The 25303-nt window shown below is 40.4% G+C and overlaps 1 protein-coding gene across 8 annotated transcripts in view; it reads left to right on the top strand.

Moving 5' to 3' along the window:
• The window catches only part of Hydin (HYDIN axonemal central pair apparatus protein), a 410895-nt gene that overhangs the window by 281142 nt on the left and 104450 nt on the right, over positions 1-25303 (top strand). For 6 of the 8 annotated variants that reach the window (XR_015448741.1, XR_015448747.1, XM_087204682.1 and 3 more), the window contains 11 exons: positions 1550-1727; positions 3657-3784; positions 10402-10535; positions 10953-11089; positions 11313-11440; positions 11589-11780; positions 12071-12220; positions 14708-14947; positions 16718-16886; positions 19141-19314; positions 20961-21140. Coding sequence is in view for 6 of the 8 variants with exons in the window: in XM_087204682.1 (XP_087060808.1) it covers positions 1550-1727; positions 3657-3784; positions 10402-10535; positions 10953-11089; positions 11313-11440; positions 11589-11780; positions 12071-12220; positions 14708-14947; positions 16718-16886; positions 19141-19314; positions 20961-21140 (1810 nt within the window). In the remaining 2 variants the exon portion in view is untranslated. The remainder of the gene's footprint in view (positions 1-1549; positions 1728-3656; positions 3785-10401; positions 10536-10952; positions 11090-11312; positions 11441-11588; positions 11781-12070; positions 12221-14707; positions 14948-16717; positions 16887-19140; positions 19315-20960; positions 21141-25303) is intronic. The other 2 variants (XM_021256723.2, XM_087204667.1) reach the window with 1 other exon arrangement.

Here is a 25303-nt window from a genome sequence, read left to right as displayed (position 1 = left end):
TGACTTTTGAAACACTGTCATGTAACTGGAACTTGGTCTCGTATTATTTACCCTAGTTCAGAATTCCGGTCAGATTTGGTCATTTATAATCATGCAATTCTCCTACCTTTTTATTTTCTGATTGCTGACCTAGACCTTATTCTTCATTTTAAAAGTTTTACTGTATAATATTTTATGTACACAAAAAGTAATCTATGTAACATGTTTGACATATAAAGCACAATATCTATGAACCTACTAGCATCTTTAAATCTAGAAGATTACCAGTATATTTGCATCTACTTATGTGTTGGTATGCATATAATCCACTAAATTGAAATCTTCCTGGGCTCATTTCCTATCTCATGCCCCTGCTTCCTTGTAACCAGTAACCACTAATCTGAATTTTGTTTTTATCATTCTCTTCTTAAAATAGTTTTATTACCGACCGGAGATTTAGCTCAGTGGTTCTGCTGCCTCCCTCGCAAGTGCAAGGTCCCGAGTTCAATCCCCAGTACAAAAAAAAAAAAAAAGGTTATTATCTACGTATGTATTCTCAAAGTGATTGACTGTATTGATTATCCAAATTTTTTAAGCACCTAGTAGTTTTCTTTTTTTTTGTGCCGGGGATCGAACTCGGTACCTTGCGCTTGTGAGGCAGGCACCGGAAGCACTGAGCTAAATCCCCGGGCCGCACCTAGTAGTTTTCTCTATCATTTTTCTAGTGCTAGAAATTGGTAAACAAATTTTTAAAATGTATTTGCCCTCATAGAGACATTATTCTATAAGATTTTGCTTTATCTTGAGCTTTATTTTTTTAAAGGCATGATTAAATGTAATCTGATGCAAATTGATTTTTTTCACCCAACATTGTGTTTCTAATACTCACCCCCAGTAGCTCTATTCATCTATTTTCACTACTGAGTAATATTCCTTTGCTAACTATATTGAAAGCAAATTTCCCCTTTCTTATCAAAGCACACTTGGTCCCTCCACCCCCTCACCAACAGTTTGCTAGTAGGAACAATCCTTCTGTGAATTTCCTCCTCTGTGTCTCCTGGACCACAGGCAAAAGTTTTCCTAGGATTTCTCCTAGGAGTAGAATTGCTGGTTCATGGGCTATGTGTGTGTCCAACTTTATAAAATAATGCTAAAATGTTCTTCCCTGTGCTTATTTCAATTAATATTCCCACCAGAGTTGTATCAGAGTTTCCTGTGATGCATATTCTCACCAAAACGGAATACATTTTACCAATGTTATAGTTTTAAAAATCCTTACTATGATCTTCACTTGAGTTTCCTGATGAATTATGAAGATGAGCATATTTTCCTGTTTTTATTTGCTCCTCATGTTTCCTCCTTTATGAGATATCTGTTCATATATATTCCCTATCTTGCTATTGCTTTCTTGTCAGTTCCTTACAGTGTCGTAGGAATAGACCCTGGGGGAGGTGTGCAAGTAGAGAATAACCAGGACAATTGGCCTCTGGGGTTATCTAATCCATCACATTACCAGAAGCAGAAGTCTATTTATGAATCCCATGTTCTCTCTGATCTTTCTACCGCATAGGGTTTTATCAGTTCATATAGGAAGCAAGTGTTGAAGGTTTACTATTTACCTGGAATACCTGAGATCTTTCAAAGGCGCTTCCAAATACAGATTGCCCACCTGGACCCAGAAAATATCACTCTGAGTGGAGAGGGAATCTTTCCCCGGATCAGCCTGGATCTTCCCAGGAACCTCCAAGGTACCACTGCCCTTAGTCTTTCCCCACTGGGGTCTAAGTACATTTTGGCTTTGCTTCTTTGAAGATGTATTTATTTACCTAGCAATGCCCTCTAGTTCCCTTCTGTGTTACTGCTCAATTGCTAGAAAAGAAGGGGGGCAGGGCAAAAGTTGAATTTGACTGAGTGTAATAAGATAAGCTGTGGTAACCTATGGTAGTCCCAAACTAAGATCCCTGGCCAATTTCACCATCACTGAATTACGTATAGCAGCATTAGAAAACTTCACCTCCAAAAGCCTTTCAGTCCCATGGATGTTCCTTTCAGCCACTGTTCTCCTTGAGTCCCCTTTCCTAATGCCACACTCACAATTATCTTCTCTACTGAGGTGAGAGCTGATGTACTGCCAGGTGTCAAATTCTCAAAATATTACTGCACAAAAAGGCACCCACAAACCACTTATTTGGGGTCACATGCTTTGATGTTCAAATGAGACATTATTAGTTGTCTGCCACATACCTAGTGAAGGTTTTTCTAGTCATGTGTGGCCTCCGGAGCCAAACTTCTGTACCATGCTGATATTTCTGCCTTGACAGATCCCCAAACTCAGCTGTAGACTCTCTGGCTTTTGCTTCCTGACATGGGACACAGGACCAAGGGTCAAGAAAAACCTTTCATCATCTCCAAACACCCTTCTTGGAGCTTCTCAGAATCCACTTTCCCTACAAAGCTTTGGCTAGGCCCTCATTCGCCAGCCTTCCACCTGCCCCGTTCCTTCAAGTCACTAATGTATCTGTTCATGATCACTTGTTAAATTCTACATGTTTGCTCCCTGAAGACATAAATATATATGTTAATAAAGCCAAGATCATGTTGCACTCTGGTAACTAGAGTTATAGCCAGAGAAGGATAACTATCATCCCTCAGGATCCAAAGGGAATTGGCTCTAGGACCTCCCTTAATGCCAAAATCCATGGATGCTCGAATTCCTTATATAAAATGGCATCATATTTGCATATAACCTATGCATGTCCTCTTGTGTACTTTAAATCATATCTAGATTTTGTACAATACCTAAAACAGTGGAAGTGCTGTAGTTGTGGTGCTACTGTAGTGTATGTTATGGTACTTTATTGTTTAGGTGATAATGACAAGAAAAAAGTCTGTACATATTCACGACAGATACAATTTTTCTAAATATTTTTGAACCATGGTTGTTTAAGTCTGCAGACACCAAAGCTACAGATACAAAGAACCGACTATAATTGTCAAAAGGAAATCTTTTGCCACATACTTTGAAAACTAGGTGCTCAACTAGTCTGATTAAGGCAGTAGACATAGCTTGACCAATAAGGGCTTTAAAATAATTTAAACTCGAATGTCATTAGTTTGTCTTACTGCTACAGTCTGCCATAGTCTCAGCTGTTTTACAGTAGACATTGTAATCACTTCACCTACCTTTCCCCCAAAGCATTTGAATCTGCTCCAGCTTAATGTGAATTTGAGTATCTGAAATCTCTCCACCAATTGCCTTCCTGGCTTATTTAGATTTAGTTAAAGCAACATGACCCAAATATATTCTCTTGCTAACTGGAACTTTAAAAACTTGAAAACTGACTTAAAGAGTGACCAGGTGCCCCAATTTGACCAACATTGGGATGAGGAGATTCCCAGGGTGTAGAGGTTTCAGTGCTGAAGCTGAAAGAGTCCCAAGTGACTGTTAACTCCCTTCAAGTCTTTGAGAGTCAGCTGGTTCACTCAAGTTCAATCGCGTGAAGCTCAGTGAGGTCTCATACAAATGTCCTCTCTAAGTAGTGGTAGAAAACATGGCAGGTAAAGCATCAAAAAGTTCACTTTCCTTCTCACTTTACCCTGAGCTGAGAGTCTGCATTTGGGGCATAAGTCATAGTTCTTCAAACATCCTGATTCTCTTCTCCTTCCAACCACCACAGGCAATGAAAAATATAAAACCTTCTTGCACCAGGCCAGAAAAGATGCAGAAAAAGAGTACAACAAAAATGAAACTCACAGTCACTCCGAGATGGTAACTGAGGAAATGCCTGAGGATGAATCTTCTGAGGTAAGAGTAGCTTCCCTCTGCATGGAATGTGTGAAGGGAAGGGTGGTGTGTGCCAAAGTCAGGGGCAAGAAGGACACGAGAAGGAAAGGAGAAAGACGTAGCTAAGACAAAGAAGAGGGGATGTAAGGGAGCTCAGGTGAGCCTTAAAAGGTGAGAAGCCACTGGAGAACCTAGTAAGGCTTTCAGAGTTTTTCCAGAGGGCAACAGGAACCCACTGAATGTTACACCCAGAAGGGTGGCGTGATCACATTTGCATCTTTAAAAGATCCCTTTAGCTGCTTTATGGAGTTTTGAGGGGATGGGGCTTGAGGGAATGAGAGTCAGGTTTTTTTCAAAGCTGATGAAATAACTCTAGGAAAGAGATGGAGGTGGTAGAAATAATGGTGATGGCAGTGGGGGTAGGGACAATTGGATGGGCTCTGGAACCACTCCAGAGGTGGAATGGTCAGAGGTTAGGATATGGTGTGAGGCAGGGGTGACCTCCAGATCTCACACTCAGATGACAAGGTGAGGAGATAGGAAACGCAAAAGAAGCACGATTTTATGGAACGGGGAAGAAGGGAAATGAGTTCAAACAGTCTGTTGCTGAATGTGAGATTTCTGTGCATCAGCCAGTAGGGTGTTAGAGACATTCTTAGGGACCTGGGGAAAAGAGGTAGGGTGGAGAAAGTGATTTGAGAATCCCTGATGCTCACTGTAATCACAGGAAATGGTGAGATTTCCTAGGATGTGTATGGAGTGAACAAGGAAGAGGATAAATTTAGAACGGAGCTCTCTTAAAATAGACAAGTGAGACTGCATCAAGAATGGAGCGCTACATAAGTAAGTGCAAAGGAATTGAAGTGATCCCCTGTATATTACAGACCATAATGCCATGAAATTGAAGATCAATAGCAAAAGAAACCGCAAAAATTTCATAAACACATGGAAAGTGAACAACACACGACTGAATAATCAATGGGTCACAGAGGAAATTAAAGAAGAAACAGACAGGGCCTTCAATTAAATGACAATGACAATACAAAATATCAGAATCTATAGGACACAATGAAAGCAGTCTTATGAGGGAAATTCATAGCAGTGAACACTTATATTGGAAAAAAGGAGTGAGCCCAATTAAACAACCTGATGCTGAACCTCAAGCTTCTAGAAAAAGAAGAGCAAGACAAACCCAAAGCTCATACAAGGGAGGAAATTATAAAGATCAGAGCAGAAATCAATTCAATGGAGACTAAGAGAATGATACAAAAAATCAATGAAGCCAAGAGTTGGTTCTTCAAAAGAATAAACAAAATTGACAAACCCTTAGCCAACCTTATCAGAAAAAAGAAAGAAAAGACCCAAATCCATGCAACTAGGAATGAAAAGGATGAAATTACAACAGACCCAGCAGAAATCCAGAGGATCATCAATACCTACTTCCAGAACCTATACACCAATTCCTAGATACATATGAATTACCAAAGTTGAACCAAGAAGACCTAAAAATTCTAAACTATCCAACATCAATCGATGAAATTGAAAACATAATTCAAAACTAACCAACTAAGAAAAGCCCAGGTCCTGATGGCTTCACTGCTGAATTCTACAAGACACTTAGAGAGGAACTACTGCCACTACTGTTTAAACTCTTCAATGAAATTGAAAGAGAAGCAGTACTCCTGAATTCATTCCTGGAAGCAAGCATCACCTTGATCCCCAAAACGGAGAAAGACCCAACCAAAAAAGAGAACTATAGGCCAATCTCACTAATGAACATAGATGCAAAAATCCTTAATAAGATACTGGCAAACAGAATGCAGAAGGTCATCAAGAAGATCATACACCCTGATCAAGTGGGATTCATCCCAGGGATTCAGGGATGGTTCAACATACGCAAATCAATCAATGTACTACACTATATCAATAGAGCCAAGGACAAAAACCATATGATCATCTCAAGAGATGCAGAAAAAGCATTTGACAAAATCCAATATGCATTTATGATAACAACCCTACACAAAATTGGAATAGATGGTCTCTACCTCAATCTGATCAAAGCTTTCTATGAAAAACCAACAGCCAATATCATACTAAATGGTCAAAAACTGAAATCCTTCACACTAAAATCAGGAACAAGACAAGGATGTCCACTATCACCACTCTTGTTCAATATAGTTCTGGAAACATGAGCCTCGGCAATTAGACAAGAGAAAGAAATAAAAGGAATAAAGATAGGAAATGAAGAAGTCAAATTGTCATTATTTGCAGATGACATGATACTCTATATACAAGACCCCAAGAGCTCTACCAAAAGTCTTCCAGATTTAATAACCAAATTCAGTAGTGTAGCTGGATACAAGGTCAACACACAAAAATCAATAACTTTCCTCTACACAAATAACAGACTGACTGAGACAGAAATAGGGCAAACAATTCCTTTCAAAATAGCATCCAAAAAACTGAAATACCTAGGAATCAACCTAACAAAAGAAATCAAAGACTTCTTCTCTGAAAACTATAGCACTCTGAAAAGAGAGATTGGAGATGATATCAGAAAATGGAAAGACATTCCCTGCTCCTGGGTAGGAAGGATCAACATAGTGAAAATGGCCATACTTCCAAAACTGTTATATAGATTCAATGCAATCCCAATTGAAATCCCAGCAGCATATTTCACGAACCTTGAAAAACAATCCAAAAATTCATTTGGAACAAGAAGAGACCTAGAATAGCAAAAGCAATTCTAGGTAACAGAGACATGGCAAGGGGTATCACAATCCCTAACTTGAAACTATACTACAAAGCTACTGTGATAAAAACAGCATGGTACTGGCAAAGAAACAGACCTGAGGACCAGTGGAACAGATTAGAAGATGCAGAAACAACTCCAGACACACTCAGCCATCTCATCTTCGATAAAGGAGCCAAACACCCTCACTGGAGGAAAGATAGCCTCTTTAATAAATAGCACTGGAAAAATTGGCCAAAGATTAAAACTAGACCTATATCTCTCACCATCCACTAAACTAAAATCAAAATGGATTAAAGATCTAAATATTAAAGTGGAAACGTTTACTCGGCTGGAACAGAGGTTAGGTAGGACTCTTGAAGACAGCGGTGTAGGAAAAGATTTTATGAACAAAACCTCAGTTGCCCATGAACTAGCACAATCAAGTGGGATCTCTTCTTATTAAAAAGCTTCTGCACTTCAAGAGAAACCACCAGCAGTGTGAAGAGATAATCCACAATGTGAGAAAAAAGTCTTCACCTGCTGTTCCTAAGACAAAGGTCCACTATCTCGAATCTATAAAGAACTTTTAAAAAATCAGACCTCCCAAATTTAAAGACCCAATCCAAAAATGGGCATCTGAAATAAACAGACATTTCTCAGACAAAGAAGTAGAAATAGCAAATAAACATATGAAAAAATGTTCAATATCACTGGTCATTTGAGAGATGCAAATTAAGACAATGCTGAGATTCTACCTAGCTCCAGAAAGAATGGCTGCTATTATGAAATCAACGAATAACAAATGCTGGTGGCGCTATGGGAAAAAAGGAACCCTGCTCCACTGCTGGTGGGAGTGTAGACTGGTGCAAGCACTGTGGAAATCAGTATGGAGATACCTCAGAGAACTAGGACTGGAAGTCCCATTTGACCCAGCTATTCTCCTGCTGGATATCTTCCCCAAAGAATTAAAAGAATCATACCACAGCAATATATGTGCACCCATGTTTATAGCAGCACAATTTGTAATAGCTAAAACTCAGAAGCAGCCCAAATGCCCATCAACTGGAGACTGGATAAAGAAAATGTGTTCTTTTATAAAATGGAGTACTACTCAACCATAAAAAATGAGAAATTAGAGACATTTATAGCTAAATGGATGCACATTGAGGCGATACTCTTAAGTGAAATAACTAGGACACACATGTGTAAATACTGAATAGTTTCTCTAGTGTGAGAAACTGAAAGTGTAAATAAGAACTAAAAGATATAATAGATAATGTGAAATAAGAAGAAAAGGGGCAAAGGGGAAGGGGAAGGGGGAGGGGAAAGGAAAAAAGGGAATGGAATGAATATGAGAAAAAGAAAAAATGGAAACAAAGTCTTTGTAAATAGGGAGGGATGGAGGGGTTGAAGGGAGGACAGGGGAAGGGGGGAAAATAAAACCCAAGAGAGATTACGTAAAGTGCAGATTTCCAATGATGAATGTCATTATATTAAAATTGAAATGTACCAATAAAATTATATTTTAATAAAAAAGAATGGACCCCTCCAGTACACCAACCCCTGAGTGGGGAAGAAGGGCAGCCAAAAAACTTTGGGAAAAATTGGGATCACATAGTGCCACAGAGTGGGAGCCATGCCAAAATGTGGTCATTGGAGGGAGGACATGGAGCAGCTTGTAAATAAAGGCTGCACTATGAAGTAGCATAGGAAAGCAAAATGTTCTACATCACCATCCTCTGAAATTCTTTTGCAGCAGTCTGTTCCTCATCTGGAAGGCTGCTCACTCCCTGTGCACTGATTTTTAAATGCAAACATATGTGGGACTTATCCATGGAAGAATGATATATGTAGCTAGAGAGCCCTTAGACTGGTCAAGAGGAAGTTCTAAAATGGGGAATGTATTAGTCAGCTTTCCCATCACTGAGATACAATGCCTGACTCCTGCACCTTAAAGGAGGAGAGGTTTATTCTGGCTGTCCCTGAGGAGCAGCACTGTGTCCCCTGCTAATCACCTTCCCAGGGTGCTCCCCACTGGATCTTAAGATAGTTGCCTCTGGCAGTGGCTCTGAACTAGATTTGGATTTCTGTTAATTTGATGGCACCTGAAGAGCCAAGCTAGTCTTCCCGAGGAAGGCCCAGGTCCACCACTCCCGGCTCAGAAGCCAAGCACTGGGCTGGCTTTGCTGTTCTAGCATCTAAACAGCTCTCGCCCTTGCTCCCTGTTGTCTCATTGTGCATCATATCACATGTTACCCTTCCCTGCTGGACCATGGATTAAGGTTTGGTCCTTCTCAGAGTATTTTTCAAGCTTTTTCATTATCAAACCCGATCACGACCTTAAAACCACTTTTAGATATTTTTTTCCTAAAGTCATCCATGAAATATCTTCATTATATACAAAATAAAATACTCTTTCAATACTTTGATATTTTTAAACTTTTAAAATAATTATAAATTCACAGGTAGTTGCAAACAAATGTCTTTCCAGTGGTAATGTCTAGAACATTATCAAAACCAGGAAATTGACATTGGGACAAGACAGAAAACTTACTTAGACTTCATTAGTTATATATGCATGTATGTGTAGTCCTGAGCAATTATATCACCTGTGTAGATTTATTTAACCACCACCATAGTTAAAATACAGAACTATTTCATCACACACAGGCTCCGTGTATTTCTTGGGGAAATAGAATTAAAACCAAAATGTCCTTCCAACTTAAAAAAAAAAATCCCCCCACAAAGATAAAAGGTGAAGAAAACAATTTTATCATTTAATGAGCATTAAACCAGAATGTGATTTGTATGACAGACACCCTACTGAGAGATTGCAAAGATAGAAAGAGGGCTTAGCCTTTTCTATAGCCAGCCAGATTCAACCCATGACAAACCATGTTCTCACAGAAACAATAACTAGTCCTCAAGCAAGGGGACTTGACAGCATCATTTGTCCCACATAGTTTATCCTAAACTCACATGATAATTATGATGACCCCCTGTGTAAGCTAATTGGCTTTATCCTGAGGAAAAAAAGCTTCTTTCACCCAGATCTCATGAAAGTTATGTGCCTGTTCTCCCACAAAAACTGGGAGATAGGACCTCCATCTTCCTTGCTGATTGCATTTCAAGGAGCTGACTCCCAGGTCCTCATGAAAGTCACTGAGAAAGACATTTCAGGGCCTTTAAAAAGATTTATATACATTTCAAAGAGATAGAAATAACTTAAACTACATTTTCTAAAAATTACTTTTCTAAAGTAAATGCCCTAAGAAAAAAAAACAAGAGAAAAGACTCTTCCCTAATTTTCAACAAGAATTGTGCCTCTTAATTTGTGTTTACATTAACATGCTACATCTTTGTAGCTACCTCCACTATTGTCTCTCCACATCCTTTACCCTGGCAACCACTAATCTGTTATTCATCACTATATTTTTGTTATTTCAAAAATGTCATATAGGGGCCAGGGATTTACCTCAGTGGTTCCAGGGCCTGCCTTGAAAGCACAAAATCCGAGTTTGATCCCCAGTGCAAAAGAAAAAAATGTCATATAAATGGAATAATATAACAGGTAACCTTTTGAGCTTGGCTTTTTTTCATTCAGCATAACACTCTTGAGATGGATCCAAGTTGTTTGTACATGATAGTTCCTTCCTTTTTCTTGATGAGTAGTAAGTACTCCGTATTCCCCGTGCTCATGAACATGTTAATACCTTAAATATTCTACATATCTGTTTAGATACTGACACCTTTTGGAGGACTCCAATCCATTGTAAATAGCTAAGATTTTTTTTGTTTTTTACTCCCTACAAGAACCAATTTTGATCACTGAGTAGTAATATTTTCCCATCAGGAATTCATGTTCGAGAACAATTTGCTGAATTGCTCTCCTCTCTCTCTCCAGTTAAGTGCTTATCTCCAGATGAAAGTAGACCAACTTATCATCCAAGCCTATGCACTAGAACATCAGAAAACAGTTATCCCCGATCCCACAGAGAACACCTGTTTCAGCCACTGGAGTCGCCGCAAACTAGCCAAGTGAGCACCCTCCTGTGTTGTGTTTGTTTCAGAGTGTGGCAGAGTATCCCCTGAAATAATGACTGGTCATCTTGGAATGAAATCCACCAGCCTCATGTTATCTGCCATCCCCTAGCATCGAGCCAACCAGGCAGTTGAAGTCAGAAGACTCCAGCTGTATCTAATGGTCAGGCTCTGTTTCAGGTCCATGAGGGCCCACACTGAGTGTGTTCTGAGGTGATGGCGAAGACAGACATGTGAACTTCCAAGGAAAGTTTGTTGTTTCTAATATCTATCCTAGTGGCCTTTGGTTGTTCTGCAGTCTGGAGAACAAAATTGTGCACAGGCGATAGGAAAGAACCTCACACTCTCTCTTCGGGAAAGGTAGCCCTCCAGGCTTGAAAGTGACTACTAAGGAGATCCTGCTCACTGTTTCAGAGTCCAGCTGCCAGAATATATCCTGGACTTTGGCTACATTGTCCTTGGGGACGTGCAAACCCATATCATCAAGATCACCAACACCAGTCACTTCCCAGTGTCCTTCCATGCAGAAAAGCGTGTCCTTCGTGACACAGGTAACCAGGTTGGGGGAACTCTTTCCCGTTGTACTTTGGCATTTCCAACAAGGAAGCCACCCATCTGTCCCATCCTTCTGGAGCAGCAATCAGCTGAAGGACTTGTTTGACTGTTCAGTGAAACACTGACTGATCATCCTGCCCCAGAGCAGAGAGCTATGTAGAGCTGCTCCTGTTTGCTGCTCCCTTTCTCACAGAGAAATGTTTTTTTGCCTCACTCCAGGCTTCAGTACTGAGCTAGATCGTGTAAAGAATCTGCCGTACTATGAAACAGAAACATTTGAAATTAGATTTGACCCACAAGGGGCTAATCTTCCCGTGGGAAGCAAAGAAATCCTGCTGCCCATCAAGGTAAAGTGCACCACTGGGCCCCCCTGGCCCCCGAGGTCTGCAGCTCTCCTGGCCAATCGCCCCTGGGATGATCCTTATATTATATCAGAGCCATGATCTTCCCTCAGCCCTGTGCCACATGATAACAGCAATTTTATGTCCACTCCAGGTGGTTGGAGGGCCAACAGTTCACATCTGTCTCCGAGCTAAGGTGATTGTCCCTGCCATGACGCTGTCTTGTGGAAAAGTGGAATTTGCTGCAATTCAGTGTGGACAGTGCATGGTGGAAACGATTCAGCTCTCCAATCATCTCCAAGTACCTTGTGAATGGTTTGTCCACAGTCCTAAGCCTATTAACAAGGTAAAAGAGTTGTTACCTACCCATCCCCTTCGCAGCCATTCCTGTGATCACCTCAGTCTCCTGTTCAAAGAATTTCTGTGGTATCCATTGCCCAGGCCCTTACCCCAGCATTCAAGACTCTACCAGGCCATGCTGTTAGGTAGAATGTCTTAGTCACCTTTGTATCTCTGGTATCTACACATTCCCTGTCACCTGAAAGATGCTCAAAAAATATAGGTTCTGTGAGTGTAGAATGGGATGAGTCCATTCTCCAACGATGATGATCTAATTGCCTAAAATTTATAAACCAGCTGGAGAAACACATGCCAAAATATTTAAGACGGAAACTACATGCTGAATTAAAGCCAAAGTCTCAGATCTTTGAGATCCAGCCCACGTCTGGAATCTTGGATCCTGATGAGATGGCCAATGTGCAAGTGAAATTCATGCCAAAAGAAGAGGTAAGCTTGAAAGAAATGTGGCTTGGTGGAAATTCTCTGAATCTCTTTAAGCTTTACTCAGTCCATGCTAGCTTGAGTCTCAAGAGAACATTTCTGTGTGCTGTGCCTCACTATTCTGAATATGGCATCTCCAGTGATTCTGCTTCACATAGGCACTGGGCACCTGGTGGGTGAGAATCAGCAGATCTAACTAACACATCAAGTTTTATCAGCAGCGGTGGGTTAGTGGCCTTCTCCCTCTGTGCTTACAGGCTGTGCATCTGAGCAAATTACTTAGCCTCCCCAAGCCTCAGTTTGCTCATAGATAATATAAAAAGTAATAATATTACACATCTAAAATCCCTTATTGCAATTCTGAAATCCAATAAGCCCCTTAAGCTCGGGGGGGGGGGGAGATTTCATAAGTTTTAAATCAAAACTTACTTGGCAGAAAATCTTATCTGAACAGACAGTAGGCTATTTTGCTTTTACTTATCCCACTTAGTTTTCAGAGTCAAATACTGCAACTGCAGAACTATGAATGTGTGTGATTACAGAAGGCTTTCCTGAGACTCTGCAGGGGGCATCAGGCAACATAAAGTATATGCACAGTGTTTGCCTTTTTAAAAATCTGATTTTGGAAACATCTGGCCCCTGTAGTTTCAGACAAATTGTTGTTGACCTGCAATAGCTACCTCTGGATCATTTTGGAGATTAATAGCATTAAATAAAACACACAGCCTGCTGCTCTATGTATAGCAAGTGTCTCAGAAACTATTAATTCTTACCATCAGTAGTCATGCGGGTAAGCACTTCCTAGTGGGCTGTCTCCCTGAGCCTCATAAACATTTCTTTTATAAACACGATGAGCACAAAGCTACTCCTGACCAACAGCACAGCAAAAATTTAAAAACTCCTAGAAACAGAGAGGATCTCAAGAAGTTATATTGTAAAGAATTTTATGCAAAGCCTAGCATTTGAGAGGTGTTTTCCTCTATTCTTTTAAAAGAAAAAACAATGTGAATTTTATAGAGTACACATGATGAACACCCACTTTCCTGGTAATGTCTTTGAGGAAATGCTTCAGAATCTTCAATAAGAAAAAAGGAAAAGTGAATGACTTCTTATCTCATTCTTCAAGAAAGCCCATGTTCCCATCTTTATCAAAATCCCCCAAACCCTTTTAAAAGAAAATCAGTAATACATTTGTCATTCCTAGAGAGTCCTTGAGACTGTAAATGGGTATAATCAAAAGTTTGGATTTTCTTTTCATTACCAAATGAGGGAAATATCAGCAGATATAGACCCCCAAAATTTATTTGTTCAAATAGGTCCACAAATCTTTAAAGTGAATTGGTCAAAGTTAATAAAATACTTCTACCAATCGGGAGAACTTACTGGCTATATACAAGGAATGGGTTAGCCCTGAAACCTGTACATTCTGCACCTGTATCTTCAACATCAGCAGCACGGAGATAGCACTGATGTTCACACTAGCAACTCTTAGACGTAGGGACATGCATGCAGAATACACCAGGCTGGAAAACAAGGAGGTAAATGAAACATTCAAGAAAGATTTTCATAAATAGCAGTCAAAATATAGAAGTTTGAGTCATAAGGTTTCTGAGCCCATAGCTACATTCTCTTAGCCAATAATTCATTCTCTTATTGTCTCCAACATAGATATTTTTCTGTATGTGTAGCCATGTCCATATACATTAGATCCATCTGATTTTTCCCCTAAGCTAAGATAGTTTAGGAGCAATTCAAGTTGGGAAGCCTCTCAAGCCTCCAAACTCAGGCCATGCTATCTCAGAATGACCTGAAAATTTGGTTTAAAATGCAGAACCCCAGCCTTGCTCTGCCCCCTAGGGAGCCAGATTTTCTAGGGATGGGCCTGTGAATCTAGTGGTTTCCCTAGTAAAAGCAGATTAGGAACCACAAAATGGAAAGTAGATTTCTGCTCTGAGAAACCATGTGAGTAACTATGTATCACTATCTCCCAGCATCTGATTATATCAGCTGGACTGAATGTCCCTGCTCTGCATTCTGCCAGATTTGGGGTGGAAATATAAAAGTGCTCACTTCAGAATCATCTCTCCCAGTGAGCAAGGAAACTAAGATATTTATACAGACTCCTGTGAGTCATTGGTAGAGGACCGCTCCCAGAAGCTTTTACTTCCTCGGCACTTCAGTGCCCATCGCAGCATGGCCCATAAGATGAGAGGTACAGATAGTGACAGTCAGAAGTCTGAGCATACAAGCTCAAAGTGCCATGAGGACACACTCAGAGGACCTGCTACAAGTGATGAAGCTCTTGGTACAGTGCTGGATACCCAGCATCTAAATGCCCAGTGGTAGCAATTGCTCCCATGCTCCTTTATAAGAAAAGTTTTCAATCTCTCTCATCTAAATAGGATAAGCTTTTACCCCTTACTGGTTTTTCGGTTTTTCATGGCATGTAACAAGAATGAGTACAGATGCTTGTTCTATTTTCATGTTTTCCAGAAATTCTACAGCCAAACCCTGATGTTCCAGATTGCCCAGAGTGCTCAAAAGCTTACACTGCTGGTACATGGGCAAGGTCTGGAACCACACCTGGAATTCAGCCCTTCAGTTCTGGAACTGGGACCACTGCTGCCTCTCGCCTCTGGAGATGAGGCCGAGGTGACAGTGAAGAATCCCTGCAACTTTCCAGTGGAGTTTTACTCCTTAGAATTTGATCGGCAATATCTCTTAGAAGAGAAGGTGAGCAGAAGTCAAAAACAAGCTCCCTCTCCCACACAGGCTGAGCCCCGCTATGTATTTGTGCTCTTCCATCTGCATGGAATCATTTCCTTCTGGCCCTTTCCATCTCTTTCCCCTTGAGCCTTTCTTTGTCACTTTGCTGATCACGCTTCTGTAGCCTTTCCTGATGTACTTCTCCTTCCCAGAGCGGAATTCATTGCCTTTTTGTGGTTGCAGTATACACTTTAAACAACAAATTGAAAAACGAATGCATATTCATGGTTAAAATTCCAAAAGTAAAGAACTAGGTACCCTGACATGCCTGTATCATGTCTGAAGTGAGTTTCTTGCAGACAGCTTATAATTGGCAAACATTTTTAAAATATATTCTATCCATCTCTGTCCTTAGTTGGTGCATTTAGATCATTCCCATTTAATGTGAGCACTGGGATGTTAGGGTGAAAGTCTCCCATTTTATTGTTTTGTTGTTTGTTCGGTTTACTTTTTCCTGCCTTCCTCTTAGTTGCTTCAACATTATTTGGAATTTCATTTTTATTTACTTAGAATGTTTCTGAGTGTCTATCTTGATATAGCTTTTTAGTTATTATTGTACATATTACATTATACATATGTGTAACTTATAACCAATTAGTGTTGACACCCAGTCTAAATATATACTAGAAACCTTTCCTCCCTTTATTTCCCTTTGCCCTCTTCATTTTTAGTAGAACTGTCTTAATATTTCCTTATATCCGGTACTATAATTTGTTTCAACTGTGAAACATAAATTTCTTTCTCTCTGATATTCCAAGATTTCTTATTATTTCCTTTCTGTTTAGAGAGCCACATTTAGCTATTCTTTCAAGGGAGGTCCATTAGTGAAAATGTATTAGTTTTCTTTCATCTAAGAATGTGTTGATCCCCCACCCCTTATTCTTAAAGATTTTTTTTTTTTTTTTTTTTTTGCTAAATATAGAATTCTGAATTCTGGGGCAATTCTTCCAGCCCTTGAAAAATATGCCACTTTTCCACCTCCATGGTCTATTGAGTAATCCAATGTCATTTGAATTGTCTTTTATTTCTCTCTATAAAGCTTGATTTCTCTCTCGCTGCCTTCAAGATTTTTTCTTTGCCTTAATTTACAGAAGTTTCACTATTTTGTATTGTAGTATATATTACTTATGATTTATTCAGTTTGGGACTTGCTCAGTTTCTTAAATCCATAGAATTTTTTTCTTTTTTCCAAGTTAAAAAGATTTGGCTATTATTTATTTGAGGATTTTTTTTTAGCCCCATCCTATTTCTATTCTCCTTCTAGGACTCCTATGGTAACTTAAGGTTAGAATTTTTGTTATAATCTCACAGTGGAAGATCAGTTTGATTGTACACAGGGTCCTTGGCTCACATTTTCATTGCTTGAGTATCTTAAATGTGCTGTTCCATTGTTTTCTCTTTCCCACATGTGAAATGCCCAGGTGGACATGGAACAAAATAAAGATCTTGAATCCCCATGTGTTCAGGGTCTAGTCCTACTTTTTAGACCTCTCCAAAGACCCAGTGAAACCCAGAAGGTATTTCTAAGAATCTCACCCTCGGACCAGGTATTTAGCTCAGTAGTGCTGCCGCCTGCCTCACAAGCCCAAGGACCGGAGTTCAATCCCCGGTACCCAAAAAAAAAAAAAAAAAAAAAAAATCTCACCCTCAAGTAGGAGCAGGGATTTTACAAGAATAATAAGCAGAAAGGAAACTCCCAATGAGATCAACAGCAGTTCACATTCTCCCCTTGAACAGATCTTGCGCCAGCTGAAGGGCTATGACTCCTACAATACCCTGCTGTTACCACCTCGCACCCCAGGGGAGAATCTGCCCCCAGAATTGTATGAGTACTTTAAAGAGATCAAGAAGCCTAAAGAAGAACAAATGAAGGCAAAAAATCTGGAGAGTCTGGCGCAGGATAATGGTAAGAACTCAACGTGGAGAACCCATGGCTCCAGCCACTGCCCTGCCCCCTCTGAGTTACCCTTGCTGTTAGAACTACCAATTACTGATACCTCCAGGTACCAAGCACCTTATGTATTTTATGTCTAATCCTTACACAGTGGATTCTATCATCCTCATATTATGGATGCAGAGGCTGGAACACATTTTGCTCTCTCTACAGTCCACTGGGCATTGAGACTTAAAAACAACTAACATAGGTAGGAGACTTGCTAGATATGGTTCTGAGGGCTCTGCGCCTACAGAGAGGACAGGACCATAACTTGTTTTATTTATATATTTATTGGTACATTTTAGGTGTACGATACATTTACATTCATCTTTGGGTGCTTGTACCTGAACATGACGTATCTTAGAGGACCATAATTTTAAATGACAAATACAAGATTCCAGCCCAAGTCTTCCTGATTTGAGAATCCATAACTACAGCAACCACTATACTGTACTGCCTCCTAGGGTGTGCCTAGGTCATGCAAAGTAATGCATCATACAAGACAGAAATTGGTTGATTAGAATGAATAATCGATAATGCAAAATAGGAAGAAAAAGTCCAAAAGGGTAGGGGTAGTGGGAGGGGCAGGGGAAAGGAAAGAAGGGAAAGGAAAAATGATGAGGAATGGAAAAAATGGAACTAAAGTCTTTGTAAATAGGGAAGGGTGGAGGGGGTGAAGGGAGGGCTAGGAATGGGGAAAAAATAAGAACCAAGATGCATTATGTAAAGGTACAAATTCCCAATGAGAAATGTAAATGTGTTGTATACCTAAAATGTACCAATAAAAGAATTTAAGGGAAAAAAAAGACAGAAGTTGGTGCTGTAACAGAGGGAAGAGGTGGAAGTTCACATGAGAAAAAAGACAGCCCTTCCTTGGCCCTTAAGTCTGGTGGCAGAGCTGGTCTGCACTCTCCTAATCTTGTGCCTTCTGGACCAGCACCCCGGAGTCATCCAATCATCTGCCCAGGGCCTCTCTTGTGTACTGTTAAGTAGACTTGGCTTGTACACACAGACTTGTAGGACTGTGTCGCTGACGTTGCTGTGCCTCTTTCCTTCCTGCTTCTCTGTCCCTCTGCCTGGAAATGTCCCTATTCTAGTCTGACACACTCTCTTCCATGTAACAATCATCATGCATGTAATTATTTTCCTCATGCCTGTCCCTCCCCACTAAGCAGGAAGCCCTCCTAAAGGCAGCAATCACATATTCTTCCCTTCTAAAGCCAGTGTAGGAAACAACCTTCACCCACACCTGACAGTGCCCAACCAATGGTGCCAGGTGAGAGAATGAACCAGTGGAACCCTTTCCTCCTGCCCCTTGGCTGACTTGTGGCCTTTCAAGGAAAGAGACACTGACAGAGTATTAGTTTGCCAGAGAAGAAGGCTGCCTCCCCACCCAGTCTCCCAGTCACGTTTGTTGAGCATGGTATTAGTTTGCTAGAGCTGCCATGACAAATACCACAGTCCAGGCAGTTCAACCAAGAGAGATTCATTTTCTCATAATTCTAGAGTCTGGAAGTCCAAAATCAAGGTACCCGTGGGCTGATTTCTTCTGAAAGCTTCTTCCTGGGGACGGTTCTTTCCTCCTCTGTCTTTACATCACCCTGTTCACGAGAGGGCTTCAACCTCTCAGGCTCAAATTAAAATTCAAAACAAAGAGATGTCTCCCCTAGGTTGGGGAGTCACCATGTCCCGTCCCAGCCCATTGCCTCTCCCTTCGCCCAGATGCTATGGAAGAGGGGACAAGGAGGAAGTGCTGGGCAGACAATGGCAGGTGTGCCTAAGGGTGACTTGGCAAATGCTGATGAGAAGATAAGGGGAAAGCAGGCTGCAGACTGATGGATACACTGTAATCCTGGGTGTGGTTCTGAAAAATTTAAAAACTAAAAATCTGAGCAGTGTACCTCTCCTGTCCCTGTATAAAACTCATCTGCAATTCCTGTCACTGTTTCTTTTCTATCTCGATTTCTTTATAATTTGGGGGCTGTTCTGAATTTTCTAAATTTCTGAGCCAATATATAATTCGGTTATGTTGACAAATGTTAAAATATAGAGACACTTTCTGAACAGCCAACTGCCTGCAGTTCTTAATTGGTGGGGTCAGATAATCGAGGGTGAGGGCACCCGGCACAGCGATTCCCTTGTTTGTCTTTCCTTCCCGGCCCACTCCTCCCATATTCCCTTCCCACCTCTTCTCTGTATGTTTCCATCTTTCGCTCGCTGGCAGAATTGGAAGAGCTGACTGTGTCAGGAACCTCCGCTAGCACAAAGAGAACATCCGTCAGCCAAGGGATCTCTGTCACATCCTACTTTGAAAACCAGCACAACCTTTTGACAGAGTCCAAAGCCTACACAGATGAAGATGAGGATGAGGACAGCCTGGAAAAATTAATCTTTCAAAGTAAGTGACCACATTAATGTTTGGGAGTCAGTTCTTCTAAGTAGAAATGAAGACTGTTCAGTACCTTGTCACCATTCTCCATAAAACGTCCCCTCTCGATTCCCCAGCACTGGGTCCCTGCCCACCACATGTGCCTTCTAAAGAAGCCCTGATCCACCCTCCCACACTCCACCTTGAGCATGCAGGGCAGCTTAGCATGATATATTCTTCTTGCCACAGTAATTTGCATTTTAACTAGACTAAAGTATTCATTTGAAGGCCTGAATTGTTCATGATAAAATGCCAGCAGACTGAGAAGAATTCTGGGAGAGTAGCGAGCATTCGTCCCAAGTTCCCTCCAATGGGACCCTTGAGGGACCCTCCTCTCCACCTCCAAACCTGTGAGCCCATTTCCTGGCATTTATTTGCTCCCGAGAGATACAAGACGTCGAAACTGTATTTAGAAAATTCGATTCAGCAAAACTGGATTCATGGGGACTACGTGTTTGCCAGTCATTATAAACCATGAAAAAACATAATCCAACTTGCCATGTACCCACCTCAACGAACAGGGTCCATGGGCAAGACTAATAAGATCTTTGAAGAGTTTACTTCAATCAGCATTCTTAGACCTAGTCATATTTACTAGATGAATAAACTGAAGCAGGAGAACGCAATGGTAAAACCAAGACAAAGACAGAAGTTTCTGGCTTGGTGCCTCATGTTCAATCCAACCTAACTCTATTGGCCTGCCTCTAAGTGGCTCTGACCTCCCATGCAGCCTGTCCCCAAGCCACAAATCCTTTCTCTGTCACCTCCACTTCCACATCTGGACTCTCCCCGAGCCATGCCCAGACATCCTCTGGAGACAGAAGCAAGCGCACTACAGTGCTTTGGAGGGAACAACCTGGAAACCGTATAAATGCTTATCAGTAGGGGACTAGTTACATTATAAATCGCACAATGGTGTTTATTTGGCAGCTATTTGCAAAGACAGCAAAATCTGTCTTTAACTCAATGGAAAGATGTTCAATATGTATTATGTGAAAAAGCAAGCTGTGGAACACAATTTACAGTAGGAACCTGGTTTTGTTATCACCTATTTAGTTGCCCAGACTTAAAACAAAAAAAATTTTTAAAGGCTGGGGATATAGCTCAGTGTGAAGGCCCTGGGTTCAATCTCCAATACCAGAAGGAGAAAAAAAACTTTTATTTACAAAAACAAGGAGCAGGATAGATTTGGCCTGGGGCTGTAGTTTACCAGCCTCTGCTACCTACATCATTATTTCATTAACACAATTATACATTCTATACTATAAAATTAATATTTATTATATGTATTTGGCTCTTTCCCTTAATGTTCGAAATTCAGCTAACTATATAAACAGATCTCTTCTTCGTAGGAATGCCCTTTTTATTTTTCAGCAGGAGAGATTCCCAAAAATAGAATTCAAGTCAGAGTATTTGTATCTTTAAACTTTAATGGGTATGGAGAAATTATTAAAAGGACATTGTCATATACTACAAGCGGAGGCTGCTGAACTGTTTGCCATTTGAAAACACCAGTGTTTAAAAAGAAGGATTCATTCCCATTCTCCTCAGTATCCATGTAAATCCTGGGTGCACACGCATGCATGCACAAGTGCATGCACTCACATATTTTTAAGTTACAGCTGACAAGATTCAAAGAAGCCACAGCCATTCTGCAGAGGAAGTTGGAGAGGTGGAAAGCAACCCAGTGAGCAAGGCAATCGCTCGCCACCTAGGCATTGACATCTCTGCCGAGGGCTGCATGGCCAAGAGTCGGAAAGGCATCGCCATTATCATCCATGGGACACCCTTGTCAGGTAGGTGACAATTCTGAGCAGAGGTTAAGACCAAGAATGCCATGTGTCTCTTCCATAAACTCCTTGGCCTCCAGGGTGGTAGTGTGAGCCCCCTGTGGTTAGAGCAGTCACTAACACTTTTATTTGAGGAAGAGCAGAGTGGAGTGACAAAGAGCCTGTACCCCTGAGCCAAACAGTCCTTTGTCAGATCCTCGCACTGCCATTTATAGCTGCGCACCTCTGGGAAAGTTACTGAAGTATTCTTTGCCCAATGTGTTTGTCTGTAATGTGGTATTAACAGTATTATCTCTTTACAGGGTAGCTGTAAGAAGTGAATGGCGATATTTGTATAAAATGTTTATCTCAGTACTTGTCATGTAATAAAAAGCCAAATAGCCATATCTGGACTTTGCATCTTTGTGGACAAAACACTCCAATCACACACTAAATAGTCCCAGAAATATTTTGCCAATCATAAACCATAAACTGTCAAGGGGTGAGCCATTTTTTAACAAAGATCCTTTATTGCCCCCCAAATTACATGTGCCAGTTTCACCATAAGCCCAAAGGAGCAAAGTCACCCACATTGAACAAGATCTCAAACTTCAGTAGTGACTTCCAGTTTACACAGCTCTTTCCCATTCATTCCTTTCTGTGTTTAAACTTCACAACACCCAGAGAAGAGCGTTTGATTGTCTCTACCCTATAATCTGTTAAACTTCAGAGAAACTGTAGGATGCCTGCCCCAGGGCACCCCAATAGTAAATGGCAGAGCAGAGGGACCTTGGAAAGATGTTCTAGAACCTTCTCAGCTTCAGTTTCCTTGAAAAAAGGTGAGGAAACTGTTTCCGGCCCAATTAGTCACTCAGACATTTATGGAACATCTATGTTCTCGTCACTGAGAAGCTCCAAGAATCTTCACAAAAGTAACTGTGCCTTTCCTTGAGAAGTCATAAACCAGAACCTAAAAGTTCTAAGGCTAATACTCTTAAGTGAAATAAATAGGACATACATGTGTAAATACTGAATAATTTCTCTGTTTTGAGAAACTGAAAGGATAAACAAGGATCAAAATGTATAATAGATAACGTGAAATAGGAAGAAAAGGTCCGAAGGGGAAGGGGAAGTGGGAGGAGTAGAGGAAAGGAAAGAAGGGAAAGGAATAAATATGAGAAAAGGAAAAAACGGAAACAAAGTCTTGGTGAAGAGGGAGGGGTGGAGGGGGTGAAGGGAGGGCAGGGGAAGGGGGAAAATAAGAACCCAGATGCATCATGTACAGGTGCAAATTTCCAATGATGAATGTCATCGTATTGTATACCTAAAATGTACCAATTAACTTAATGAATACGTAAATTAAATAAAAAGTTCTAAGGCCAGATTTAGCAGCAACAGGTGCAACAGAGCAATACAGAACATGATCTAACATGTTTTGAAGATCCTCCATTGCCCAAAACACCTTATGGCCATTTCTGGAGAAATGAAAGGAGGGTTGGAGAGCTGGTTCATGGACCAGTAGAAATTTAAGACACCTGGAGAGTTAATCCTGAAAATGCACCATCCTGAAAGGAGCTACTAGCTCCCTTTTCACCTCCATTTTCACCTGGGGAAGACATGCATTATAAAGTGTAATGTCAGCTACAGCAATAACAATCCTGGCATTTTTCTGGAGCATTGGTGTTTTCAAAGAAACAGTTAACAACTAATAGTGTCAGATTGTTCATTGTTGGGGATTTTTCCCTGTTTGAGATTATGGGAAGTTGGCACTGTAATTTTTGAAGACAACAAAAGACCCTTTTGCATACAATTTATATACTGAAGGATTATCCCAAACTGTTAAATTGCTAGCCTCAGAGATATGGGGTTAAGAAGGAGAGGAAAGACACTTCATTTTGAATTGATATATCTCTAAATTATTTGAGCATCTATTCTTTTAATAATTAAAATATTAAAGAAAAACCTAAGACATTAGACTATTGTAAAAGAGAGGGAAGAATATATGCAAACCCTTTGACAATATTCCTCTGTAAAGTTTCTTAGGAAAATGATTAACAATGTGGACAGATTAACTGCATGAATGTTCACTGCAGCACTGTTTATAATAATAAAAAATTGAAACCAATTCAAGCATCCAATATGGGTAAACTGGTTAATAAGTCATAATTCATTCAAGGAGTGAATTAATTGCCATTGAAAACAGGGTTCTTGTGTTCATTGAGAGCAGCATTCTTCACAATAGCCAAAAGGCAGAAAAAGTCTAATAATCCATTGATGGATGAACAGATAAATGAGGAAAATGGGTTATTCAGCCTTAAAAAAGAATGCAGCTCTGACGCATGCTACCCCCTGGATAAATCTTGAAATCATTATGCTAAGTGAAATAAGGCAAACACAGAAAGAAAATGATATGATTCCATTTATATGAAGTACCAAGAGTGGTCATAGCCATGGGAAAGAGGGGTAGAGTGGGAGTTGCCAGGAAAAGGGAAGAGGGGAAATGGAGAGTTAGAAGTTAATTCATACAGAGTTTCAGTGTGGAAATGTGACAAAGTGCTAGAGATGGATGGTAGTGATGGTTGCGATGCACTTAAAATGGTTAAAATAGGGCTGGGGATTTAGCTCAGTGGTTTCATCACCTGCTGCACAAGCGTACGCACCCGAGTTCGATCCCCGGTACCCCCCAAAAAAATGGTTAAAATAATGTTTTATGTTATATATATTTTACCACAATTTTTTAAAGTGTCATACAGGTGTATTGAATGAAAAGAAAGATATTTATAATATAATATATCATTTCATATAAGAAAAAGCCATACATATTATTTGTAATTTTTATTAGTTTGGTATTGCTTCTGTATAAAATATCCACAAACACAGTGGCTTAAAACAAAACAGGGCCAGGGATGTAGCTCAGTGATGCTGCACCTGCATGGCAGACACAAGGTCCTGAGTTCAATTCCTGGTAGCAAAAAAAAGTAAAAACAATAGGAAGAAAAGGTTCAAAGGGAAAGAGGAACTTCGGGGCAGGGGGAGGGGAAGAAGGGAAAGAAAAAAATGAAAAAAGAAAGGAAAACAGAAACAAAGCTTCTCTAAATAGGGAGGGTGGAGGGGTGGAAGGGAGGGAAGGGGAATGGGAAAAAACAAGAACCAAGATACATCGTGTACAGGTACAAATTCCCAATGATGACTGTGATCATAATGTGTACCTAAAATGTACCAATGAACTTAATGAATAAAAAAAAAAAACAAAAAAAAAAAACCAAATTTACACTTTTACAGTGCTAGAGGTCAGAAGTCTAAAGTAGGTCAGCAGAATTGCATTCCTTCCGGAGGCTCCGGGGGACAACCCATTTCCTTGGCTGTTCTGGCTTCCCGAAATGTTGCCCCTAGTTCAGAACCCCTTCCTCCTTCTTCCGAGCCAACAGTGTATCGTACCATTGTCCCATCTCTTTCTCCTTCTGTTGCCAAATCACCTGTTCTGACTCCAACCCTCCTGCTTTCCTCTTATAAAGATGCATGTGATTAGATTGAGCCCACCAAAATAATCCAGGATAATCTATATTAAGATCTGTAAATTGATTGTATCTGCAAAGTCTGTCTTGACCATGCAAGGTAATATATTTATAAGTTCCAGGAATTAGAACACGGACATCTTTGGGGGGCTGTTATTCATAGCAGCCCATTTCTTTTATATGAAATATAAATAATTTAGTAATATATATAAATTTGGCAACCATGAGTTAACTGTGATATCTCCAGATGAGTAGATCATAGATCTATTTTATTTTCTGTGTTAATTTCTGAATTTTTTGCTTTCCTTTTAATAAAGTACTTTGTGATGAGAGTGAAAATCAACATAGGTTATCCTTTAAAGAAGTCTCCCTGTTAGAATTGGAGGCATTAGGACCTCCAAGATACTTTTGAGACTGTCTGGTAAAATCTGTCTTTGAAATTAAAGAGAAAACCCAGCAAGCAGGGGGTGGCAATGCACAAGTGGGTCAGTGATAGCATTAGGACCAGGTCCAGGGCCCTGACGCTAGACTCAGAACTGCCTTCTTTATGCTGCTGCACCTCTGGCCACTGAGGCAGAGCACTCAGATCACTTTATAGGGGCCTCCATTCTAGAGACTTCTGTGTAGGACACTGAGAAAATAAGAACTATGAAATTCAATGCCCTGGTCTTTTCT

This window comes from Heterocephalus glaber, unplaced genomic scaffold (genome assembly GCF_053883595.1).
Source record: "Heterocephalus glaber isolate CG9 unplaced genomic scaffold, H.glaber_assembly_v1.0 deba00000071, whole genome shotgun sequence".
Lineage (NCBI taxonomy): Eukaryota > Metazoa > Chordata > Mammalia > Rodentia > Bathyergidae > Heterocephalus > Heterocephalus glaber.
The sequence above is the reverse complement of the archived record's forward strand: the minus strand, read 5'-3'. Positions and strand labels throughout refer to the sequence as shown.